At 33.4% G+C, this 27,021-nt stretch overlaps 2 protein-coding genes across 2 annotated transcripts in view; both read left to right on the plus strand.

The window, feature by feature from the left end:
* LOC134842330 (uncharacterized) overlaps nucleotides 1–27,021 on the plus strand; it is a 405,874-nt gene that overhangs the window by 242,584 nt on the left and 136,269 nt on the right. The gene's annotated exons all lie outside the window — the stretch shown is intronic.
* Nucleotides 13,212–26,527, plus strand: LOC134842139 (sphingosine-1-phosphate lyase 1-like). The gene is made up of 13 exons (XM_063858343.1): nucleotides 13,212–14,030; nucleotides 15,367–15,434; nucleotides 15,606–15,753; nucleotides 16,258–16,331; nucleotides 16,937–17,065; nucleotides 20,352–20,585; nucleotides 20,659–20,721; nucleotides 20,970–21,116; nucleotides 21,437–21,527; nucleotides 24,950–25,097; nucleotides 25,363–25,509; nucleotides 25,937–26,057; nucleotides 26,309–26,527. Exons 1-13 carry the CDS (start codon nucleotides 13,841–13,843, stop codon nucleotides 26,408–26,410), a joined length of 1,662 nt encoding a protein of 553 aa, XP_063714413.1. The 5' UTR covers nucleotides 13,212–13,840; the 3' UTR covers nucleotides 26,411–26,527.

Consider the following 27,021-nt stretch of genomic DNA (forward strand, 5'->3'; position numbering starts at 1 on the left):
AACGAAGCCACTTGAAAAATTAAATCCAATGTAAACACAATTCTATGATGCGATGCAAGTAGCGGCGTTTGAAGTCCCTTTGAATATTTCGTTCACTTCTTTTATTTTTTAATAATTGATTCTCAGTTTTTTAGTTACCAGTTTTCAAAAGCATATTGGCTGAAAACATTCGAAAGACCAGGCAGCAATTAAAAGCTTAGAAAATTTAGAGTTCTAAATTTTGAAACTCAAAAATTATGACTTAAACTTCCAAATGGCTCAAAAGATTTGGAAACAGAAAAGTTCACAAATATCACTTGAGCCTTTTTTGTAGTTATTTGAATGTTTTTTGTCTTTATCGAAAAGGAAAATTGTTCTAACGGTAGAAATTTTGAGCAGAGAAACTTGTTGAACACTAGAAGTTTTTTGAAATTTCTTTTTCTTCTAAAATCATTTCTACAGCATAGGTCAGGTTGCATACTTGATTTACAAATGTGCATATTTGGGTACTAGTTTACTTTTTTGGTCCTTCAAAAATGGTGTGGTTTCTAATAAAAACTGAGGTACAGTATGTGGCTAATTCTCAGAGTAAGCATTTTTATTTCTGTATATTGCTGTCGAAAATTATACCTGCTGCAGACAGTTGCAGACAGTTTCCGCGTATACGTGTTTTATTAGGCAGCTGTTTTCTATCTTAAAAACACCATTATGCTGTTATCTATAACTAATATTTCAACTGAGGCATTTGGCGTCAAAAACATGTAGTAATATAGGGTGGAATTCCTCATGCGCGAAGGACCGAATGCGCGAAAATATAAATCAGCCAATCAGATTTCAGTAATCTAAAATTTGGAAAGAAAGAAAACATTTCCAGGGAATGGAGTATTGATATTGGCCGAATATAAAAACGGCAGAAATATGCAAAATTTTCAAGTTGTCCTTGACCGCCGCAAAATTGGGACAAATTTTACAATTCAAGGGTTTCGTAATGAAAGAAGCAAAATATGTCTTCATTTTAATTGAATTTAATTGAATGAAAACAGCTTCGTTTTAAAATTTGATTTTCGGCTAATTTTGTCCTGGGCCTTTGGAGTACAAGTTTTTTCGCTCATTTGGTCCTTCGCGCATGAGAATAGCCCCCGTAATATAGTTGAAACAGATAGAAATAGGAGTTGAGCCAACGCTGATCACTGCGGAATACATGAGGAAATAACCTTGACCAAACATTTTGCCCATTAAAAGCAAATGTTTTCTCTCAGACAAGAATACCCGCATCCAATTTCAAGCGTTATAAATCAATTATAATATGATTTTAGCACCAGTCTTACAAAAAATTGTGAAAAAATTGATTTTAATTAATTAATAATCGATTATAATCTCTTTTTTGAAATTAAATATAAAAAATTATAATACATTATAATCAATTACAATTGATTCTTTTTATCAAATTTTCTTGCAAAAAAAAAACAGATTATAATCGATTATAATTTATAATAATTTCACAAAAAATGTTGTCATTATAATGTATCATAAATCGTTTAAGCATCTAAAATTGGCGCTTATAATTCAAAATAATTTTGATAAAAGTACAATTATAATTGCAATATAATCGATTATTTTCTTTTTTTACTGAGTGCGAGGTAACTTAATTAGGTTTTCCAAAAAATCTTCTGGCACTCATACAAAGAAAATTTAAGTTATAAGTTGTGTAATCATCAAAGTTGTAAGTTTCATTTTAACAAAAAAATGACTGTGTAGCTATTGTCAATGTTCTTCTGAATTGATTCATTCAAGAGTAGAGTTGCTTGCACTGAAAAGAAATTTTTCGAAACCAAATTAAGGTTTTCACAAATTTTGTTTATCAATAATAAAAGATTTTATTTTTAATAACAAAAAATCTAAAGAATTTTACTCGTTGGGACAGATATTGGATATCAAATTTTTGTCAGCAGATTCATTTATTGGCTTCCTTCTGGCAAAAAAGAATAAGAGAGTCAAATTACAAGCGTCACAAACGAAAAAAAAATTGTTTTAGATAGCACAAAATGAAGCATTTTTGTATCAAATCTGATTCTAAAATTTCTAATCTTTCAATTTTGGGTTTGTTTGAGATAATAATTTAGGACGAAATATGAAATGATAATGTTAATTGTGGTGGTAATTTTTTATTTGCGAGAAATTAAGTCGTCAATGTAGGAAGTCGTCAATGTAGGGAGTAGTTTGTTTGTTTTGGTTGATGCCAGAAATAATTGCAGCACTTATTTTTTTTTAGATTTAATGACTGAAATTTTACATCATTAATTCTTTTGACTTCTCATAAAACCTGTTTTTTTTTTTAAAAAAAATTGACACTGCACGATTTTTTTCTGGTTTTCGGTATTCTTGTAATAAATCATCTTAATTTACATAAGCTCTGCTGTATAATTCTAGCTTCTTACATCCTTACTCGGTTGTTGTACAGGAAAAAGGGTCGATCAATACATCACAAACTTTAAGTCTGTAATCATTAATTGTCAAAGTGAAAACAAAATTTTGGCAATTCAAAAATTTGTTCCGGAACAATTTGCAGGATTAATAACTAAAATTTTGTATAAAAACAGATTTAAAAAAAGCACTTCATAATTGCTATCAAACTATTCAACGAAAAAATGAGAAAAAAAAAGTTTGTTTGCAAAATTGAAGTTTTTCAATGTGAATTCTAACTTGATATGATTGATTTCCAAGAAACTATTAAAAAATTGCTGCGCAATTTGACAAATTCATATTACCGCACCCATAACTTTACAAAAAATGATCACAGGTAAAGTATTTTTTAAATGCTTAGGACAACAATATTTTTCAGATGATAGAATAAATTCCATAAAAAATTGTTAGTTAAAAAATTGCTATTTGAGTTAACCATCCCGATCATAAATATTGTGGCACTTCATTCGAAAGTAGGAAAAAATAATGAAACTGAGATTTAAGCACGAGAGCAATGTGATTTACAAAAGATCGAAATAAATGTTAGAAGCAGAACTTTATCTTTACAGTGCTGATTTAAATTAACCGGACAAAACGCGTTAAACTTGAAATTTAAAACCCGTTTTTCTCAAATTGGGTTGAGTTTAGGTGAAAACTTATGAATACAAAACTTGCTTAAAATTTTAGCAAAAATAATATGGTGTAATTTGTTTTGCGAAATTCGGGCCCAAAATTTTACCCCAAAAATGGGTCATTTTGGCTTTTCTTAGTTAACCAGAAATTAGGCTAAAAATACTCAGTCGATCACAGTAATAATTATATCAAAGGGAGCCTCTTACATAGCCCAACAAACTTTTAAAAGGGTATAATCTCCAAAATGTTGTATAAATTAATTTATTTTTGTTTGATAGACAAAAAAGGTCGTTTTTACTATATAAAATACCAACTATTTATTTAAAAACAATTTTTAAAGGGTTTGCAATTTTTTTTGGAGAGTATACCCTTCTTAAAGTTTGTTGGGCTACCTAAGGAGATCACTTTGATATAGTTATGGCTGTGATCGACTGGATATTTTTGGCGTAATTTTTGATTAACCAAGAAAAGCCAAAATGACCCATTTTTGGGGTAAATTTTTGGGCCCGAATTTCGCAAAATTAAATTGCACCATATTAATTCTGCTTAAATTCTAGGCAAGTTTTGTCCTCTTCAGTTTTCACCTAAACTCAACCCAATTTGAGAAAAATGGGTTTTAAATTTCAAGTTTAACGCGTTTTGTCCGGTTAATTTAAATCAGCACTGTACAATCAAGACAGTTTGTTTAATACAAACTTTCAGTTTAACTGCGTAGAAATTTTTTCAACTTGGATTTAAAATTTTAACGTTTATTTTGACTAAGAGACGGAACTGAATGCGAACAAGATCAGACATATATGACCCATAAGTATGATGATAAATTAGACTGTGCAAACAAAATGTTATAGAAACCGCATCGGAAACTTTACTTTTCAAAAAGAGGCCTCGAGAAAACATTGCAGCCAGATTTATAAGGTCTAGACCTGCACTGAGTTTCCGTGAGTATTCATTAAAATATATGAGTTTCATTGTCAGTGTCTATTAAAATGAAAAATAATTTAAATTTGATGATTTAAAATGGATTTTTTTCCTTAAATTTTTTTTATTGACAATAAACGTTATATTAAAACGAAGCATTAAAACCCAATGTAAGCCAATTGCAACCCAATTTTATATTTCTTATCACTTCACTCAGATGCGGGATCAGAACTTTTTTGCAACAATTTGTCTCGTACGTTGAAAAATCAAATGAAAAAAAAACAATTTTAAGGGATTATACTATATAATTTTAAATTCGAGAAAGTAATGGATTATGGGAGAATGGTTTATACTGACAATTTTTCTGGCCACGAAAAACCATTATCACTCTATTTTTCAAAATGTTGTTAAATTTGAGTACCCATGTTCTATTCAGCACGCTTTTGCTTATAAGCTTTCACAGGAAGATTTCTTTCTAAGCTTTTTCTTTCCTTCTCAAATATTCGACCCCCTCACCAACCTAAGGGTCTCCCTTTGGTATTATTTTATTAAATCTATTTTCGGCTAACCAACCCTAAAGTTTTTCTTAAGGCGTCTTTGGCGCCGCCAATATATATTAATTTTGAAGGGGAACGCGCGCAGAAAAAACGCAAATTTTTGGTGAAAGTTGTCCAAAAAGTGTCCAAAAACGGCATTTTTGACCTGTTTTCTCAAAAATTTGTCTGCGGCGCAGAATATTTTGTCAAAATAGGGTCTTTAGTGTTCTGGGAGTGCTCGGAAAATCAATTGGGATTTAGTCGACCTTAAGAAAAGTCGACAAAATTACTGAAAGTTTTTTTGAAAATCCGCTCCCCCTCGAAAAAAAAATCCTAGATCCGCCCCTGTACGCTTTCATCTGATGTCGAATCAGAATTTTTGATAGCTATTCTCAAGCCAATCATTTAAGTTTTTTATCGGTATTCGTCGAGAGCTAAATCAAATATTTCATTAATGACAGCTTTCTATTGTCACTCTACTTTTGGACTATTAAATACTTTGCTGAGGGATGATTTGCAAAAAAAACTGGGGGATGATTTTTTGCAGGAGATGAATTCCAAAGAAATGCTTTATTATGATTTTTTAATTTAATCAATTGCTTCAAGCGAGCACACACTACTCCATAGACCTTAAAAGCCATTCGGAGCAATCAGGGCTTCGGCCTGATACAAGTGGTATTGTTATATAATTAGGTACAGATGTATAACTCTAAGTCTTCTTGTTTTCGGGCATAAGTTTTGTAGACATACAAATTTTGACTTGAATAAACTCAAAGTTGGGAAATAAGAGGCAAACAGAAAAAAAAGACGCAACTTTAATCATTCCGGTATTTAGACGCAACTTTAATCATGCATTAGAAACTAGATGCCAATTTAAATATGCGTGACCCAAAAAACGTTTTTTTTTTCTCTGGTATTCAACGCGACTAATATTTTTCAGTTAAACGCGCTGTATCAATTTAAATGGTTGCATTTAAACTTCAAAATTTTAACGTCGAAAAATCATGGTTGCCATGATCTTGTTAAAGAAGACGGTTCAAAAATGTAGATACGGATTTAGTTTCTGGTGAGTTTTTTCTACAATGCAAAGATAACTACATTCAATTGCAACTGTAATTGTTCCGACTTACGATACAAAAGTAACGGAATATTTGTGCTCGGGGTGGGTTTTTTTTTCTTCAGACAATTTTCGACTTTTTAACTAGCCATTTTTGACGGAATATTTTTTATCATTCGAAAGGTATTGTTGTCTTGAGCTTAAATTTGTAAAAATATTTCACCTGTGATCGTTTTTCGTAAAGTTATGGGGGTTTAAATATTGCCATTTTGGCCAATTTGGGACAATTAACGCGCAATTTATTTCGCGCTATTAACGCGTAAGCGGAGATTTAATCTGTCTTAGAAATCGTTCCAAATTGGTTGAAAGAAGCTTATTTGCCATAGTCGATATCTATCGTTTTGTACTTTATATGGCGTGTCGGGGGATGATTTTCATTAAAAAAAAATTTAAAATTTTAGAAAAAAATTTCAATTTATTTTATTACATTTAATTTTTTAAATGTTATTACTGCTCCATAAACCTTAAAAGGCAGTCGGAACATTCAGGGCTTCGCCCTGATACGAGCAGTCTTGTTATAATTTTAGGAAACTTTCAGTTCCTCTGCTCAAACCTCGCAGTCAGAAGCGCCCCAAATTGGAAAAAAATGTTTTTTAAAACAAATCGGCGGAAGTTTCAGTGATAGTTGAACAGCAACTGTCTATTATATTTCCAGCTCGCTCTCAAAGTCTACCGTTTGTATAATCGTCATCATAGCATATAGCTTTTGAATGCGTCTAAATTACTTGTTGTCTTATTTCCGGTTCGCCCTCTAAATCTATCATTTATATACTTGATATCAGTACTTCAGTAGAAAACGCCATCTGATTTTGCTCCTAAAATACTGTTACCGGTATGTTACATCAAATAAAGATAAGAGTCTTAGTAATTACTTCTTCGAAGGCTCTTATCTTCATAGAGAAACAATTTCAAGTTGAATTAAAATTTCAAAATTAAAAAAAAAACATACATTAAGACTAACAGTTAACTTCTTATATGGAACAAGCTCACTCATGTAACAACTTTGAATCTGTTGTAAGTGGTAAAAACTCGCTCTGCTGAAAGAAAAAAAGTTGCCATAATCTTGACCATAGACAAATAGTTGCCATTGTTTCTATTGGAAATTTTAACTATCATCAACCTTCCCCAAACCAACTCAATTTCAGTTCTTGATGAACAACCAGTGGACGTAAGCGTTGATTGTGAGTTAATGTAGCGATTCTTAGGTAGAATTTGTTTGTTGTCATCGGCAAACTGTCGCTCTGTCATAGTTATTAGTACATAGTAACCTTTCGACAAGACAAAAATGGCTCTGTCATAAAATATTTTATGCAAATAAGCATTTGCCGTCTTTTTGGCGACCATTTGATCCAAGTTTTCAAGAGAAAGAGGAAAGTGCATGTAGTTATAATAAATACTGACGTTTGTTTTGCATGATATTTTAATTATTTCTTCCGTCATGAACTTTTTCGGCGCCTCAATGAACCAAAAATATTCTGTATATGCCGCGTGAAGAAGAGCCGCAGTTTTCGAATTGCATGGTTGAGATTGATTTGACCATCTTTTCGGTTTTTTAGAGCAGCTACAAAAGTCGCTTGGCGAGTAGCTTGTGAAGTTTTCACCCGGTTTGTGAAAAAATGCACTGCTTCCGACTGTGAGCATGAATAAACTGTCTTCGTATTCTCCATTTTCTGGTGTGACCAATTTTAGCACTGAGCTGGTTCGAGTAACCCGCTTAGCAAAGTAAAAAATGTCCATAAATACACCAAAAACTAGTAAACAGGAAAGGCCAAAGACCAGCAAAAGCCATTTACTAAGTTGCATTTTTGGTAGAAAATTAATGGAAACAGCAAAACTTTCAATAGAAACTGTAAAATCTATCAAATAAAAGCATGATTAAAATTGAATAAGGTCTTCAAACGCTTCTATACGTGCAACTTAATGGCAGAATCTAACTTATTCATGAAGTTTCCATCAGATTCAGAGCCGCTTCAGAACGAAGCCGCTTGAAAAATCAAATCCAATGTAAACACAATTCTGGGATGCGATGCAAGTAGCGGCGTTTGAAGTCCCTTTGAATATTTCGTTCACTTCTTTTATTTTTTAATAATTGATTCTCAGTTTTGTAGTTACCAGTTTTCAAAAGCATATTGGCTGAAAACATTCGAAAGACCAGGCAGCAATTAAAAGCTTAGAAAATTTAGAGTTCTAAATTTTGAAACTCAAAAATTATGACTTAAACTTTCAAATGGCTCGAAAGATTTGGAAACAGAAAAATATTACTTGAGCCTTTTTTGTAGTTAATTGAAATTTTTTTTTTGTTTATGGAAAAGGAAAAATGTTCTAACGGTAGAAATTTTGAGCAGAGAAACTTGTTGAACACTAGAAGTTTTTTGAAATTTTTTTTTCTAAAATCAGTTCTACAGCATAGGTCAGGTTGCATACTTGATTTACAAATGTGCATATTTGGGTACTAGTTTACTTGTTTGGTCCCTCAAAAATGGTGTGGTTTCTAATAAAAACTAAGGTACAATAACTGGCTAATTCTAAGAGTAAGCTTTTTTTTCTGTATATTGCTGTCGAAAATTATTTCTGCTGCAGACAGTTGCAGACAGTTTCCACGTATACGTGTTTAATTAGGCAGCTGTTTTCCCGCACCGAGCGCCCATGGATCATAGTCGATTATATTGTCATAATATTGTCAGCATCTATAAAATGACAAAATAATCGATTATAATCCATTAAAAATGGATTATAATCCTAATATTTTTTATCCCAATAAAATTCATTATAATCGATTATAATCGATTATAATGGATTTTTTCGAGGGGTTATTCATGAATTTTACAATTTTGTTCGAAATTATTTTATTTCCTGTTTAGTGTAGTTGCTACGTGTTGTTTCACAAAATGTTACATTTCAGAAAAAAAATTATATATTTTTTGTCTCTACTTTTTCTAATTCATCGCAGTTTAACACTTCATTTTACAGTTTTTTTTACCACAACCCTCCTCCCCCCACCCCCAATTTACCAACCAATCCCCCCCCCCAGTTTACCAAAACCCCCCCCCCCCCCCCCAGTTTACCAAACCCCCCGCCCCCCTCCAGTTTACCCCTCCCCTCCAGCCAGTTAAGCCCCCAGTATACTACAACCCACCAGTTTACTAGTCCTCCACCCCCAGTTTACCCCCTCCCACCATTTACCCCCCCCCCCCCCACCCTCCAGTTTACCCTGCCCCTTTAGATGGGGGGGGGTGGTAAAAAACTTCACGGGGCGAGGGGATGACCAGTTTAACCCCCCCCCCCCCGTTTTACTTCCCCATCCCCCAGTTTATACACCCCAGTTTACACCCCTCCCCCCAGTTTACCATGCTCCTTTAGTTAGGGAGGGGGGTGGGTAAAAAGCTTGAGGGGGCGAGGGGACGAAGTTGAGACATGGCATTTAGTAAAAGACAGGGCATAAATTCTGCAAACTTTTCGCAAAATTTGCAAAATTTTGCAAAATTAATCGATCGAAATTAGTTCTAAAAATGAAATGGATTATAATCAATTATAATGGATTATAATGGATTTTCATTTCAAAATAATTGATTATAATGGATTATCTTGGCAAAAATAGTCGATTTCAGTGACAAAAATAATGGATTATAATCGATTATAATGGATTATAATGGATTATTTTTGTTCAAAAATAATCGATTATAATGGCTATATAATCGATTTACCAAATTGGGAAAACCAGTAATGGATTATAATCAATTATTTTTGTCTCGGGAATCCATTATAATCGATTAGAATCCATGGGCGCTCGGTGCGGGTTCTATCTTAGAAACACCATTATGCTGTTATCTATAACTAATATTTCAACTGAGGCATTTGGTGTCAAAAACATGTAGTAATATAGGGTGTAATGCCTTATGCGCGAAGGACCGAATGCGCGAAAATATAAATCAGCCAATCAGATTTCAATAATCTAAAATTTGGAAAGAAAGAAAACATTTCCAGGGACTGGAGTATTGATATTGGCCGAATATAAAACGACAGAAATATGCAAAATTTTCAAATTGTCCTTGACCGCCGCAAAAATGGGACGAATTTTACATTTCAAGGGTTTCGTAATGAAAGAAGCAAAATATGTCTTCATTTTAATTGAGTTTAATTGATTGGCAATTATTTCGTTTTAAAAACTGATTTTCGGCTAATTTTGTCTTGGGCCTTTGGAGTACGAGTTTTTTCGCTCAATCGGTCCTTCACGTATGAGAATAGCCCCCATAATATAGTTGAAACAGATAGAAGTAGTAGTTGAACCAACGCTGATCACAGCGGAAAACATGAGGAAATAACCTTGACCAAACATTTTGCCCATTAAAAGCAAATGTTTTCTCCCAGACAAGAATACCCGCACCCAATTTCAAGCGTTATAAATCAATTATAATATGATTTTAGCTTCAGTCCTACAAAAATTAAGAAAAAATTGATTTTAATTAATTAAAAATCGATTATAATCTTTTTTTTGAAATTAAATATAAAAAATTATAATACATTATAATCAATTACAATTGATTCTTTTTATCAAAATTTCTGATACATTTATTTTGCAGAAAAACAGATTATAATCGATTATAATCTTTAATAATTTCACGAAAAATGTTGTCATTATAATGTATCATAACACGTTTAAGCATCTAAAATTGGCGCTTATAATTAAAAATAATTTTGAAAAAAGTACAAATATAATTGCAATATAATCGATTATTTTCTTTTTTACTGAGTGCGGGTAATTTAATTAGGTTTTCCGAAAACTCTTCTGGCACTCATACAAAGAAAATTTAAGTTAGGAGTTGTGTAATTATCAAAATTTTAAGTTTCATTTTAACAAAAGAAAACAGACTGTGTAGCTATTGTCAATGTTCTTTTGAGTTGCTTCATTCAAGAGTAGAGTAGCTTGTACTGAAGAGAAATTTTTCGAAACCAAATTAAGGTTTTCACAAATTTTGTTTATCTTTAATAAAAAGATTTTATTCCTAATAACAAAAAAAATCTAAAGAAGTTTACTCAGGCAGTTGGGACAGATATTAGATATCATATTTTTGTCAGCAGATTCATTGATTGGCTTTGCTTTGGCAAAATTGAATAATGCTGGAAAAATCCTTCTGTTAAAATTATTAAAAGTTTTAAAATGTGCTGACAGCACACTGGCCAAAGGTTTCAAAACTGTGTTGTTAAATGCATCAACAATTTCTAAGCCTGAGTATTTAAATTAATTTCTGAGTAATTAAAATTCGATGATTCGTATTGGAAAAATCAAAAAAATCATTCATCCTTGTTCTCTGAAATTAAGTGGCAAATTTCGCGAATAATTGAAGTGCAAAAAGTTTGAGATGCAAGTGCCACTAAAATTACAAGGAAAACGGGTTGCTGGGCAAGTAGCAGTGTTCCGACCATACTATAGTAAATTAAACAAAAAAGGCATTTCCATGTTCTTTTCGAGTTAGTGTTATTGCTACTGCGACGATGAAATCTGATGAAAAGCTAGAAATTAGGCCTTTTTGACAGAAATTAGGCCTAAAGTAAACAAATTGTGGAACGGTTTTAGTCGAAAAAAGCGAAGAAAAAATAAAAAAAGTCCATTTTCTTGCAATTTTTTAAAATTTTTAATTTGAATAAAAAACTCCGAAGAAGGCAAAAAACTTCAAAGCGTAATAACGCAGGAGCCAAATTAAATCTTTATGGTGCATTTTTCTAAACTAAACCTTCTAAATTAAATTACAGAAAAATTTAATATCAAAGCATATAACATCTCGTAAATCTTTGCATATTCATCAAAATTCACACTGTTATCTCTATATTTGAAAAAGTATATGCATATCGCATAATCTCATCTATTTGTTTATATTTCCACATGAATTGATTTTACAAAAAATTTTGATTCCACGAAAATTTTATTCCACGAAAAATGATTCACGAAAATTTTAAGAGTAGACAAGGCAAGAGAAAGCTAAAAATGTATATATTTAATGATGAATTTAGCATAACTTTTGCATAAACTTTCTGAACAGAATTTTATTTTTTTGTCTGTGTTTTCAGAATTCGGATCCTAAAAAACTGATATCAGTCTTTTTGGAGAAAAAATGCTTTTCAATGTATGAACAGCGTATGACAAGCTTTTTTTCGCAAATGCAAATATCCGCAAATGAATAAATATTTGATCGTAAACTCACTTCGATCCCCAAACAAACATTTTACGGAAAAAAAAATTGGCACGCGAAATCTTTTTTTTGTAACAAAGTCTAGGCTGAACCTGGACCAGAAGGAGTTTTTTGTATAGCCACTAGGTGTGTTTTTGGTTCTTATATGTTAAAGACCAACCCACATCTGAAAAGCTTAAGTCACTACTTCCAACATTTAATCTTTTCATGCTTGACGTTTTCTAGCCCTAGAAAAAAATGTTTTTTTTTTATAAGTAATTCTGTGTAAGAAAAGATATCTTTAATTAAAATGACAAATCGCCAAATGCAGTTTGCTTATTATGTTCTTGTCTATGATTTTTTTTGTATGAGAAACCATTGGTTGTTGTGTTTTTCGACAATGCACATATTTTTAAAGCGATACTCGAATTATTTTTAGATTTCAATTATGGAAAAATTCTAGTCATACACCTTTCACGTATGAAATTTTTCTTACGATACAAAGTTCCTGAATAAAAAAACTAATTATAGGTTGCATTCATGTTTTTGTGCGTATGAACTTGTATCAAATTGCACGATACGATTTTTTTCGTTAATGAAAATTGTATGATCAGAAGTTTTGGCTAACACGATAGCTTAATCCAGTATTAGTCCTTTTTTGTACTATTTTGAGATATTCATTTTCAGCTGAAATGGACCCTAAAATTTTGCTAAGTGCGCCTTTGGCGCCAACATTCACCAAATTTGAGGGGAAGGTCGCGCCGAAGAAAACCCAATTATTTTCCAAAAAGAGGCTAAAAACAATTTTTTTGTCCTATTTTTTCAAATTTTTGCTTGCGGCACAGAAAGTTTGCCCAATACAGGATTTTTTTACTGCTTTGGGAGAGCTCGAAAAATCAATTTAGTCAACTTAAAAAAACTTCGAAAAAATTTTCGAAAAATTTTTGAGGATCCGCCCCCCCCCCCCCCCCCCCTCGGGAAAATACTAGATCCGCCCCTGACTTAGAAGATAGTAGGTTCACCAATGATGCAATAGCGAACTGATTTTACTTGCCACTCGAAAAAAGTTTTCAAAAGCTTTCATCGCAGTTCGAACTCAACAGGGTTCAACATGATTTATCACTCGACCCATCTGACACTTATTTACGGTGCCGGACTTTGCGTGAATAAAAAATCGAATACAAAGATCCTGCCCACCTTCAAATTGGGTGAAAACCTAATTTTAAGTCGACAAATGCTTTATTCGGAGCACAACGCTATGAGTGCTTTAATATTTGCCTCAGAAGTGCGTTAAGTATTCCAAAGTTACAATGAACTGTTGCTGATTGTTCGAACTGAAAAAAAAACATTTATACCTATTTTATATTCATTGCATTGTTTGACCATTAAAAGTATAGTTATATACATTCATGATTTGAAGTATATGAGCGGTTCTTTTCTGTTTTAAATAAAGCTCGAACGTCATTAAACTTTTTGTTAAGCCGACAAATTTATCGTACTGTAGCTTGTGTGAGACATTTCAATGTTGCGAGAGTCAATTAATTTGTACTGTGCTTCTTTATTCAACTTCTAGGAATAAATTTCCACTGATTTCTGATTTTTTTCCTGCTATATTTTCCTCCTCAATCTGAAAAAAAACAATCAACTTTAAAATTTGACGTCAATGTTGATACATAAATCATAAATTATCTTGAATTAAAGTTCGATTTTAAATATTTCCACTGACGGGCGTTTTACCCAGTGACTAAGTCTCTTCGGTCATAATTTTGAACTGCAAACATACCCTTTACATTTATCATTCAAAACAAAGTCTCCGATAATTAAGATTAGACTTATTTGAAACCAATAGTTCAAACTCCCATTCAAACTTCATAAATTGAAACTCATTACCCCATATCAGCGATTACCAATTTCATTGAGTATGAATTGCAGAAACATTTACAGGTTTGGTTGAACTTAAGCTTGCAATTTGGAGCTAAAGTTTTCGTCTTTACAAGGTTTGATAAGTTTTGACATTTTTGTCTAAAATGGAGAATATATCTTCAAATCCTTACGTGGAAGGTGGACTTTTATATGTGGAGTCTTCTCTGAAAGTTGTGGAAGACAAATTATCGAGTTACGAGAGATGGCAAGTTGCCGTGGCTACGTGTTTGATGTCAGTTCTGGTCACCTACATTTACTGCTGGATCACTCAGTTCATAAGAGAGGGTTACGAAGGTAAGTGTCTAACAACTGTGAATTTAGCAACACGAAAAAGCCGTATTTTTGCCAAAGATAAGCCTAAAACTGCTGGTTTTCCTGCCAAAAATCCTTATGAAAAAAAGGTTCTTTCTGACAGCTGACAGCAGTTAAATAGTTAAATGGAATCCCGAATTGAGACTCGCATATCTCGATGAGAGAGGCGGATATTCCGAGCGCTCCCAGAACAATGACCCTATTTTCACAAAATTTTTGCACCCTAGGCAAATTTTTGAGAAAAAAAAAACTGGTCGAAAACGGGTCAAAAAGTTTGCCCAAAGTTTGCGTTTTTTCGGCGAGCGCTCCCCTTCACAATTAGACTATATTAGCGCCAAAGGCTCCTTCTGAGAAATTTTAGGCTCGGTCGGCCAAAAATTAATGTCACAAAATAAAACAAATTTTTCATCTAACAGTAATGAATAATTATATATAATAATGGACAAAATAATAGTTTTAGTTTTAATTGGTAAATAACTTACTTTTAGGGGTATTTTTGAGCTTAAGCTGAAAACTTGCGACTGATTTTTGTATCAGTCTTGAGCGGTTAAAATCATGTTTTCACTCTTTGCAAGATTTAAGCTTTATATATCAAAATCGTGGCTTTTTCGTTGTAAAAACGCCACTCTCTTTCATCTTCAGTAAAGCTTTATGGGCGGGAAAAGTTTGCCATGAAAACGAGCAGTTGGTTGGTTAATTTAGTTAAAATAGAACAAGCGTTTTGTAAGTATGAGAATTCTCTCAATCAGGGGCGGTTCTAGGATTTTGTCGAGAGGGGGGATTTTTCGAGCGCTCTCAGAACACTATAAAGGCCTATTTCGAAAAAATTTTCTGCGACGCTGACAAATTTTGAACAGTTTTTGGACAATTTTGACCAAAAAAATTGCGTTTTTTCAGCGCGCTCTCCCATTCAAAATTAGTATATTTTAGCGCCAAAGGAGCCTTTAAAAAATTTAAGGGTTGGTCGGCCAAAAATGGATTTCATGAAAAAAAAACCAAATATGGGAGCATACAATCAAGCACACAATTTTATATTTTGAGTAAGTGAAACATGAGAATAACTGCTCATGACTGAATAGAAAGATATTTGTAACTTACAAGTCAGCAGGATCCAAAAAAAACCTGGAAGCTAATAATTATATCTATGAAAGATGCAAAGTTCCAATCGCTTTTGCCCTTCAGCAGCCCTAACACCTCCAAAAATCATTTTTTTAAGTTATTCTTCAAACAATAATAGCTTTCTGAACATTCAGGGCAGTTGTTCGGCATCCCGACTTACTAGTGTATCAAAAACTAAGTCCATAAGCATTTGTTTTAGTTTCGTCCGTTCGAGTGACAAAATGGATGTTCAAAACACTCAGAAGTCTTCCTATCGTCAAAGGAAAGGTGAGTTTTTTTCGAAGCACACCACTTATTTTTATTGTTCTTATTTTGTATGAAGTTTAAGTTTTTAAGCTTCAATTTTATTTGCATTGTACCAGTTTGAAGCAATTCCGACAGTAGAGAAAAATTATTTGAAAAACAAATTTGTTCAGTCTGAATTTCTTTGACCTCTAGGTGAAGGAGAAGATAGAAGAAGTGAGACATGACATCAACACGACCTCCTTCCGACTGAAGACAGACATGGTGTACATGACTGAACTACCCAAGGGGGGCATGACTGTTGACCAGGTCATGGACAAACTCAAACACTACAACACACTTGGTACTCATTCAGAGAGTTCCTAGATCCAAAAAATTTAATACAAATGAGAAGTATGGTACAATCTCCCTATTGCAATCTATACATCGCCCATCTATAGTGCGAAGATTAAGTTTAAAGTTTAGAGGATGTCCTCACTTCATATTTAGGGTATGTCCTCAAGGAGGATATAGAGTAAATTCAAAGACTCATTACTCATGTTGTCGACATTTTTTATACCAACCAAATTAAATTTCCGGTAATTTCCTTAAAAAACTATTTTTCCGAATTTTTCTGTTAACTTTTGAAAAAAAATATGTGCTGCAATGTCCCTTTTGGGCACTTTTTAGAAGGTTTTGAGCAAAAAAATTGCGTTCGCTTTTCCCTCCGAACTAGTATATATTGGCAGCAAAGACTCTTTGACAAATATTTTAGGGCCGGGCGATGTCATTAAAAAGTACTAAAAGGCTTTTAATATCTTTTTTTTCGAAAAAATATAAGTTTCATTAATAGCTTTTTCGCTTTCAGACGAGCACGTGGACAAGAAGCTGTCGGGCCAAGTGTATCAAAACAACGAGGAAATAGTCGACCTCACTGCTAAGGTAAAGCAGTCATTGCTAATACTTCTGCAATCTCAGGTGTTTTTCTTTCTTTATCATCGACTCTTCCACTCTCATTCCACGATGCTCAAAGTTTGCAAAATTACAGAAAATTGTCAAAATCTGATCCAAAAATTTTCAAAATTTTTAATATCAGGTAAGAAGTTCAACTGATCCCATTAGATAGCTTAAATCATATTGACTTTTGTAGAGTTACTGATTCGAGGAATCTTGAAAAAAAAACGTTCTCATGACCTTGAAAAAATTGAGTAATATGTTGCAATGAATGGTCATAGTGAAATAAAGAAGCAAACAGCGATAGGAATTTTATAATTTCAAAATTTGGTGGATCCTTCCTCCCACCTCGAGCAAGAGCAGCAATTTTATGGTGTAACGCTTAAGTTTATAAGGTTAAGTATGAAGACCAAAAAGGATAAAGATTGGATTGTGAACCGCAAACCAGTTTTCATAACAATTGGACCATGTGAACAAACATTTTACTTGTAAAAACTTGCCGGAGGTTTGAAAAGAAATCAGCCGTAAAATTTTGTTTTTGGGCAATCATAAACTGCCTCAAACCTTCCTATGAAAATTTTGCAATTCTTCAGGTGTTCCGACTGCATGGCTACACGAATCCCTTGCACGCTGATGTGTTCCAGGACATCAGGAAGATAGAGGCGGAGACTGCCAAATTCGTCTGCAGTATGTTCCATGGAGACGAAGAGAGCCACGGAGTGGTATGTTAACCTGACGGGCTAAGCTCGAAGGCGAAAATAAAATTTGATTCTTCTCCGAATTTCATCAAATAGCAAACCTTCGCCTAACAGAAATTCGCAAAAATCGCTTTGTATGGTTATGCTTTCACAATATTTGCAACCATTTTAAGATAGTCAATAAATGTAGTGAGACTCTTATATAGGTCATGATGTTTTTTTTTGCAAAAAACTGAAAAAATTTTTACGCCCAGTTTTGATTTTTCGTGATTTAATTTCTTTTTACTGTCAACTCGTTTTATTTGTTAAAAAGAAGGCACATTCCACTGACGAACAGCAAAAAACTGAAGGTCACAAAAAACCTGATCGAATTTTAATTTCGAAACTGAACTTTAGATTGAAGGGTTCCTAGATGAAAAGAAAAACTCTACCAATTCATCCAGTTTTCTCAAATTGAATTGGTACATCCAAAAAAGGGTTAATCATACAAAAAATATATTAAGTTCAGCGAAGTTTGAAGCGTAAGTTTTTTTGTAAAATTTAAAAGTTTCAAAATCAAGACACGTTTTTTTCTGTTCCCTTGCGTTCAATGACTCTTTTCCAATTGTCTGTTGGCTATGTTTATATACGTGGGGTTCCTAAGTTCGATGATGACTCCTCGTCAATCAAGTCAAAGTCATGATTGTTCAGACTGCCTCTCAACCGGTATCTTATAATTGCTGATGAAAAAAGTATTCAAAATTTTTGGACAATATCAATATCAACTGTGAAAATTTTAGTAGTACGAAAATAAAATTACCAATTAGCTTGCTTTTAATTTGAAACCTTTTTAATACGCTTAAGCAATATAATAAAAATCTTCACAGAGCGCATAAAAAGTCAAGATCATCCCAAGAATTGGTCCAGAGAAAAAATAATTGGATGAAAAAATCTTCTTACAATTTGAACTCAAAGGATATTTTTAATTGGCTATGAGTTTTTTCGGTAAAACTATTATTTCGATTGCCAAAACTTGACTAAATAAAAAACCTAGCAAAATCGGAACAAAAATTGAATTTTAACGTGGCAATTTAATTAAATGTTGTATTTATTCCGACAATATTAATTTGCGCAATTTAAAGCTTTTCACACAGAGACTAGGTAGAAATTTAAACCATTAGCAAAACAAAAACTGGTCTAGAGAAGAACAATTAAATTTTTCTTTACAATTTGAACTCAGGGAGTTGATATCTTTAATGGGCTATAATTTTTGTTGGTAGAACTATAATTTCGATTGCCAAAGTTTGACTGAATAAAAAAACAACCCAAGCAAAGTCGGAACAAAATTGAGTTTTAACGCGGAAATTTAATTAAATTTTGTAAATTTTCCGAGAATAATAATTTGCGCAATTTAAAGCTTTTTAAACAAAACCCCGGTAGAAATTTTTACCATTTGGAAAAGAACGAATTCATGTATTCTAAGACTAAAAAAATATTAGTCGTAAAAATTTTGTTGTCTCGATTTGTTTTATATGAAGTTCAATTTGAGAAAAACATTAAGATGAAGTGGGACAAATGTCTGTATTAAACTTGCATTGCAACAAGTCTCTTCTCAAAATCCACACCAAAAAAACTTTCGATATGAGTCGACTACGCCAATATAAAATGGAGTGAAACCTTTCAAGCCGAACGAAGCAAAAAAATGGATTTGTTTTCAAATCGGAGCTTACAACCATCAAGATAAAAGTGGGCTTGATGAAGTACTACAAGCAAAAAAGTTTTGACTGTTTTGGAATATAAATCTTCTCAAACTTAGATCACGCCAGGTGGGAGTGAGAGTCTCTTATTGGCAGTTCTTGCGGCGAGGAACAGAGCCTACGACAGGGGTATCCGGTATCCAGAACTGGTGATGTCTGTCACTGCACTGTTAGATTGAAGGGTTCCTAGATGAAAAGAAAAACTCTACCAATTCATCCAGTTTTCTCAAATTGAATTGGTACATCCAAAAAAGGGTTAATCATACAAAAAATATATTAAGTTCAGCGAAGTTTGAAGCGTAAGTTTTTTTGTAAAATTTAAAAGTTTCAAAATCAAGACACGTTTTTTTCTGTTCCCTTGCGTTCAATGACTCTTTTCCAATTGTCTGTTGGCTATGTTTATATACGTGGGGTTCCTAAGTTCGAAGATGACTCCTCGTCAATCAAGTCAAATTCATGATTGTTCAGACTGCCTCTCAACCGGTATCTTATAATTGCTGATGAAAAAAGTATTCAAAATTTTTGGACAATATCAATATCAACTGTGAAAATTTTAGTAGTACGAAAATAAAATTACCAATTAGCTTGCTTTTAATTTGAAACCTTTTTAATACGCTTAAGCAATATAATAAAAATCTTCACAGAGCGCATAAAAAGTCAAGATCATCCCAAGAATTGGTCCAGAGAAAAAATAATTGGATGAAAAAATCTTCTTACAATTTGAACTCAGGGGATATTTTTAATTGGCTATGAGTTTTTTCGGTAAAACTAATATTTCGATTGCCAAAACTTGACTAAATAAAAAACCTAGCAAAATCGGAACAAAAATTGAATTTTAACGTGGCAATTTAATTAAATGTTGTATTTATTCCGACAATATTAATTTGCGCAATTTAAAGCTTTTCACACAGAGACTAGGTAGAAATTTAAACCATTAGCAAAACAAAAACTGGTCGAGAGAAGAACAATTAAATTTTCTTTACAATTTGAACTCAGGGAGTTGATATCTTTAATGGGCTATAATTTTTGTTGGTAGAACTATTATTTCGATTGCCAAAGTTTGACTGAATAAAAAAAACAACCCAAGCAAAGTCGGAACAAAATTGAGTTTTAACGCGGAAATTTAATTAAATTTTGTAAATTTTCCGAGAATAATAATTTGCGCAATTTAAAGCTTTTTAAACAAAGCCCCGGTGGAAATTTTTACCATTTGGAAAAGAACGAATTCATGTATTCTAAGACTAAAAAAATATTAGTCGTAAAAATTTTGTTGTCTCGATTTGTTTTGAATGAAGTTCAATTTGAGAAAAACATTAAGATGAAGTGGGACAAATGTCTGTGTTAAACTTGCATTGCAACAAGTCTCTTCTCAAAATCCACACCAAAAAAACTTTCGATATGAGTCGACTACGCCAATATAAAATGGAGTGAAACCTTTCAAGCCGAACGAAGCAAAAAAAATGGATTTTTTTCAAATCGGAGCTTACAACCATCAAGATAAAAGTGGGCTTGATGAAGTACTACAAGCAAAAAAGTTTTGACTGTTTTGGAATCTAAAATTTTCTCAAACTTAGATCACGACAGGTGGGAGTGAGAGTCTCTTATTGGCAGTTCTTGCGGCGAGGAACAGAGCCTACGACAGGGGTATCCGGTATCCAGAACTGGTGATGTCTGTCACTGCACACGCAGCCCTGGACAAAGCTTGCTTCTACTTCCGAGTGAAAGCTGTACATGTTCCAATAAATAGCAAAACATTCAAACTGGATTTTGCCAAGATGAAGAGAGCTGTGAATAAAAACACGTGTTTGGTAAATATTTGTTTGTATTTCGATGTAAATCCCGGCTTTACTGGCGTTTTTCTAAATTCTGTTTCGTTTTTAGATAGTTGGTTCCTTTCCCGAGTTTCCATATGGTCTCATGGATCCCATTGAGAAGATAGCGGCGGTGAGTTAAACTTACGTTTTTTCATCTTGTTACAATAGTTATTAATGAAAAAAACGTTTGATCTTCTGCTGGTAGCCGCACTTTAGCTTTGCTGTTTTTTGATTTTTTTTCAGAGAGCAACATAATTCAAATTTTTACTATTTCAAATTTTAGCACTGTTGAATTCACTGATTTTGCGATAATCTTAGTGAAAAGATAAAGCACGATAAAATAACCAAATAGTTCTAGAAAATCGTTTCTTTTTGCAGCTGGGCGTGGCCCGGGACATCCCAGTGCACGTGGACGCCTGTCTGGGTGGGTTTGTGGTGGCCTTTATGGCCCAAAGTGGACTAGAGTTGCCTCCTTTCGACTTCGCTGTGCCAGGAGTCATGAGCATATCTTGCGACAATCACAAGGTAAAATAATAACATAAAGCAGAAAAATCAGCAATTAATCTAAAGAAACGTTCCAGGCTATGTAATTTTCATTATCGTACGGAGTCTTTCTAATTTTTGTCTTTGTCAGATGGGTTTGTCTTCGTTTCTAAATTGGATCCTTATTTGTCAAGTTAAAGTCTTATGTCTGCTTGCTTTCCGCATAAGAAAGCTATTTACTGCTTTGACATTAACATCAGGTTTGATTTCCCCTGGAGCTATTTTTCATATGATTTAGAAACATACACTAGTTAAAAAAAAACATCAATGATCTGATTATCATGAACTCTGATGTGTTTCAGTATGGATTCGCTCCCAAAGGCACATCCGCTCTAGTGTTCCGCAGTCCAGAGTACATGCAGTGTATGTACTTCTCACAGCCAGACTGGCCAGGTATGCTCAACCAGATATTAATAAATTGCTATCTATTGTTAAGAAAATTGTTATGCATATCTAAAATAACCGGAATTGCATCAGATTTAGGTAAATTACATCAGAGTTTTATAAAAAAAATGCATAACAACAGTGGCAATGTGCCGTTATGTTGAATAAAAATAGTAATTTTTGGCAAAAAAAAGGTTGAAGAAAAAAATTGCATAGCATTTTAGCAAAAATTTTTTGGTGCATTTTTTCGAAATTGGGGCCGAGACTTTAACTTCCAAATATCTGATCAATTGCTGACAAAACTATATTAAATTAGGTTTCTAGCAAAATAAATTGCTCGGCAAAATCTTTGTTCTGTAAAATTGTTTGGTATACATATACTGCCCAAATAGTATCAACGAGTGCCATATATGAAATGAATGCAAGGTGGTATACATGAATCGAATACTTTACCGAAAGTTTTATCGACAATCAAAAAGACGAAAAACCATCAGCAATAAATTAATACGCTAATTTATATTTGTATACACAAATTGAGATAGTTTTGAATTTATTATGCCAATTATGCATCGCAACAGAAGGAACAAAGGACCAAAAATGGACCAAAACCTCAGTCTTACAAATTTTTTACATACTCCCGCGCAGCAGTTGTCCACAAACTAAAAGGCTTCAGTGGCTCAACTGTTAACACAAGGTAATACAACCATCATAGGAGAGGCTAATGCCCACTGACCCCTGTGGCATTTAAATATACCAGATGATAACAGAGGTGCCTCTTTAAGCGCAGAAATAACAGACTCCATTTTACCCCACTGAAAGAACACAATCAGACCCGCTTACTATTCGATAAAATTTTAAACCCTTCCCCCGAACATCTCTCTAGAGTCAACATTATTTTTACGCTCTTTATGATGGAAGCCGCTCAACTTTGGGTTCAGACCATCTTCCAATTTTAATAAATCTCCCTCTAACTAAGCAATTCCCGTTTTTACGAAATTTTTTTTATTACCTGAGCAAATTGGGAAAGTTTTACTGAAGAAATTGAAAACAGAATTTGAAACATAGGTATTATAAACGATGGAAGCAAGGCTGAACAATTTAAGGAAGTATCATTTTGAGAAGCTAGACACCATATACTCGCAGGGCGTCATTACACTTGCGAACTTCTTTAGTGATGATAGTGCAAAATTAAATCTATTATTTTTTCCAATCTGAGTACCATCACACCAAAACTTACCAACAGGTAACAAAGTCGAAAACACTTGAGCAGAAATTTTTCATGCCGAAAAATGTCAAAGTAATTCCAAACTAATCAAAAAAATTCTAAGTCTGCTTTCCCCAAAGCAGAAACACACGCACACAAAAACTTTTTTCGGTCAACAATTAACAGGAGAACAATTAGTCGGTATATTTTAAACGGAAACTTTATAAACTGAAAAAAAAAGAAAAACAAAAAGAGAAGTCATAACAAATCGAGTACAAAAATACAAATCGAAAACACAAACAACAAAACAGCAAACTCTGTTTCGACTGGATTTTAAATGCAAACATGCTGAAATTAAGTGTGCTGCAACAGAAAAACTCGGCAGATGAATGAGTTTAAGATCTAGGAGATGAGTCTTGTGAATAAAGTAAATTACCGGAAAAGTCTTCAACTAATTGCAATACCTATGCTTAACGCAAGAGTGAAAAAAAATCCAAAAAAGTTCAAACGTGAAAAGATAAGCTGTAAAAACTTATGCACACCGTTTTGAAAATGTTGTCAAATGAGAAATTGTTTTCAAGAGTTGATGAACGTAGTGAAAACTCTCATACAGGTCAGCATGGTTTTTTGTAAGGAAAAGTTTTAAATTTTGTTCTCGATTTTTCATGATTTGATTTTTAATTTCATTTGAATTTTTTTTTCGTTTTCTTTTTTTTTAATAAAAAGACGGCAAACTTAATTATCAACTAGCAGCACTGTAAAATTCCTGAAAAATGTATTGTTTTCTACTTTCGTTAGTCAATTTTAATTCTCAGTTTTTCTCAGCGAAAAAAAATTAACCTACTGATCGAATTTTCTCAAGTTAAGTCAATTTTATCCAAAAAAATCAAACAATAATTTTCTTGAAGTCCAAAAAACGTTATGGCCAGATGTTTTTACTTTGAAATTCGAAAGTTCAAGATTTTTTAAACTGTCTTTCTTTTTTTCTGTTTCCTTTGCTCTTTCCAAGTGCCTGTTGCTGATGTTTGTACATAATAAAAGTGACATTTTTGTCTATTAAACAAAAATTGTGGCTACTAAACTCATTGACATACAATTTAGAAAATTTCACCATTCGTAAAATCGGTTGAGCTACAGAAGAGGTTGACTTTGATGTAGTTTTGTCTGCAATTGGTCAGGTACTTTTGGCGTAACTTTTGATTTACTATAAACAACTAAATTGATTGTATTTTGAGTTGAAATTGTTGGGCCAAAATAATTTGCAATATAGTAATTCAGTAAAAAAAATCTACACTTTTGAACGGTAGCGTGGCGAGGTTAAGATTAGTGGAAAACGGTTTAGCGTTTAGCGGTTTTTAAATTAGCGATCAAACCTCTGATCATTGTGGCTTGGTATGGGGACCGGCCAATTAGAATGTGTATCAATTAGCAAACCCAAGAAAAAAACTGTAGTTTGAAGATTCGCTATATCACGTTTTTTCTACTCATATTTGCAATTTTAAACAATGTGCACCTAGCCGTGGTTTCAATTGAGTGGAGTAAAAACTTTAACTTCCCCAAAAATCAAGTGGTTGTCGAACAAGTTATTTGAAAACTTAGGCAATTTTTTTTCGTCTTAAAGCACACTCAGTTAAAGCAATATCACATGCCTATAGTCACACATGCTAATCGTAACGCCCCCGTTTAGCATTGTCTACTTGATGTACTAATATAGCGAGATAACCGCAAATGAAACCCACGTTTTTCTTGACTGACGATTATACCTCACTTTATGATTACTTTATATAAAAAGGATAATATTTAGTTGCTGGGCAAGTAGCACCAAAATTTGAAGATCAATAATTTTCTGTTTTAATTTTAAAAAACTATCAGAAAAAAACAACAAAAACTTATCGAAAGTATTTTTAAGACTTTCATGCGATTGTAGAAAGCGTCTCTCTACATTTATCTAAAAAGCAAAAAAAATGTTGCGAAACTTTTAAACAACTTTTAAAGTTTCAAAATGACATATCACTCGACTACATAATTTTATTTGTTAAACCCGCAAGCAAAAAAAAACACCCGAATGTAAAGTCCCCCCCCCCCCCCCCCCACTTCTTGGTTGAAACTAAAGGTTCTTGTTGTTATTGTAAATTTAAAAATGATTTCCTTAATTTTAGCTCTTTACATCTGAAAATATCAACAAAAAGTTTAACTCGGTTAAAACTCTGGCTCTATTGATTTGCAGGTGGAATCTATGCAACCCCCACCACAGGGGGGAGCAGGAGCGGTGGAATCATAGCCACTGCATGGGCCACCATGCTCTATATGGGGGAGGAGGGGTACACTAAGACAGCCGCACAAGTGGTACACACAACCAGGGCACTCGCCAAGGGGTGTGTACACAATGTATTATCCACCTGCTTCCTTTACATTGAAAAATTTTTGATGACATCAAATTCCGTTCAAAATAATTGTGAATTTGCATTTGCTTAAAAAACTACTTGTATCCTCAGCAAGATGTGAGGGAAAACTTCTACTTTAAATAATCAAACTCAGAGGCAAAAATGGCACATACAGTTTAAAAAAAAAGGTTGCACCGAGGAAAAAATATATAACAATCTAGAAAAATATCGTAATTCTCTAATTTTTCACTATAAGCATATCTGAGACTCCTGGACTTTGTGTGATGGGAGACCCGCAGATCTGTGTGGTATCGTGGACCTCGTACCAGTTTGACATTTGGAGACAGTTCGAACTACTAACCAAGAGGAAATGGTTCTTAGGCACCACCCAGTTCCCAGGAGGGCAAGTGTTCTATCTATTTTCAAATGCTTTTTCGTTCGTATCGGCTCTTGTGAATAGATATTTGACAATCTATTTTTACATAGTTTTGCTGGTTGCCAAGTTACAACACATATCTGTTATCCGGGGCAGATCTACGACTTTGGCGAGTGGAAGGGCATCGAGTTTCAAAACTTGGACATTAGTCAATTTTTTTGTAATTCGAGCAATTTGATTGCTAAATCTCTCCGGCTAATTATTCCTGGCCAGCAAATAACTCAATTGTTTCCCTGCAAGAATCTCCCTTTTATTAAAAATCAATTAACAAACACAATAGAAAGAACTGAACAAAAAGCGAACTAATAACTTATACAAGAACCTTTTCAAGAACTAATAACAAATACAATCAAAGACCAGGAAAAAACAATAAAACTGTATTTTTGTGTGGTAGGATCCACTTCACAGTGACTATGAAGCACGTGGAGCAGGAGTGGCTGGACTCATTCCTCAAGGACATCCGGGAGACAGCCGAGATATGCATGCAATCGCCAGAGGAAAAGGCCAACGGACAGGTTAGATCAAAAACTGAGGGGAGAGAGTACTTTTAATAATTTGTGTATTTCAAATCTGTCTAGAAACTGAGATTAGACATACCGTGTTTTTGAATCATCAGATGCGCCGAGCTTATGATGCGATCAACACGGTTACTTATCAAATAGAAAAATGTCAAAATGTCTAAAGAAAGTAAAGAAGTTCTATTTGCCAAGATAGTCCATTAGTTCAATTTCCATGAAGAGTCTCTTAACAGGGTAAAAATTTCTAGGCAGCAATGTATGGAATGTCTCAGACAATTCCCGACAGATCCCTGATCAAAGAGATGACATACATGTTCTGGGACAGATACTACAGCACTGCAACTGACTAACGACAGGGCAGAGAAAGCAAAGAAAAACCGAAACAAAAGAGCAAAAAAGACATTTTTTTTGTTATCCTTCAAAATGAAAATTTATTATCTACCAGAATTAAAATCGATCCGGGTTGAGACCGAAAACTCATAGTCGCAACGCAGGTCTAAGCTTGCGAAGTCTGAACATAAGTCTTGAATTCTTAACGTAAGTCTGAGCATAATTCTGCAAAGTCTGAACATAAGTCTGCAAAGTCTGAACATAAGTCTGCAGAGTCTGAACATAAGCTGCAAAGTCTGAACATAAGTCTGTCTGCAAAATCAACCAAGAATTTTTGTTGGTCTCATAATTTTGAAACCGGGTTTAACTTCCCCAACCGCACTGAAGTTTCTCGGATAAAAATAGATAATATTTAGAAACCCGTGCCAAAATGTTGCCATTATAATCGATAATTTGACACTGATTTAGGCAATATTTTTAATATAATAGCTAAAAAGTGGATTGTTTTCACAGCGACTATATCGCGCTATGATTCCACTAAATGAAATTTCAAAAAATTGTTTTTTTTTTGCCATAAGATCTCAAGATAACCTATTTTGTTCGAAAAAAATCCCATGTTTTTAAAATGTGG

This window comes from Symsagittifera roscoffensis, chromosome 3 (genome assembly GCF_963678635.1).
Source record: "Symsagittifera roscoffensis chromosome 3, txSymRosc1.1, whole genome shotgun sequence".
Classification (NCBI taxonomy): domain Eukaryota; kingdom Metazoa; phylum Xenacoelomorpha; order Acoela; family Convolutidae; genus Symsagittifera; species Symsagittifera roscoffensis.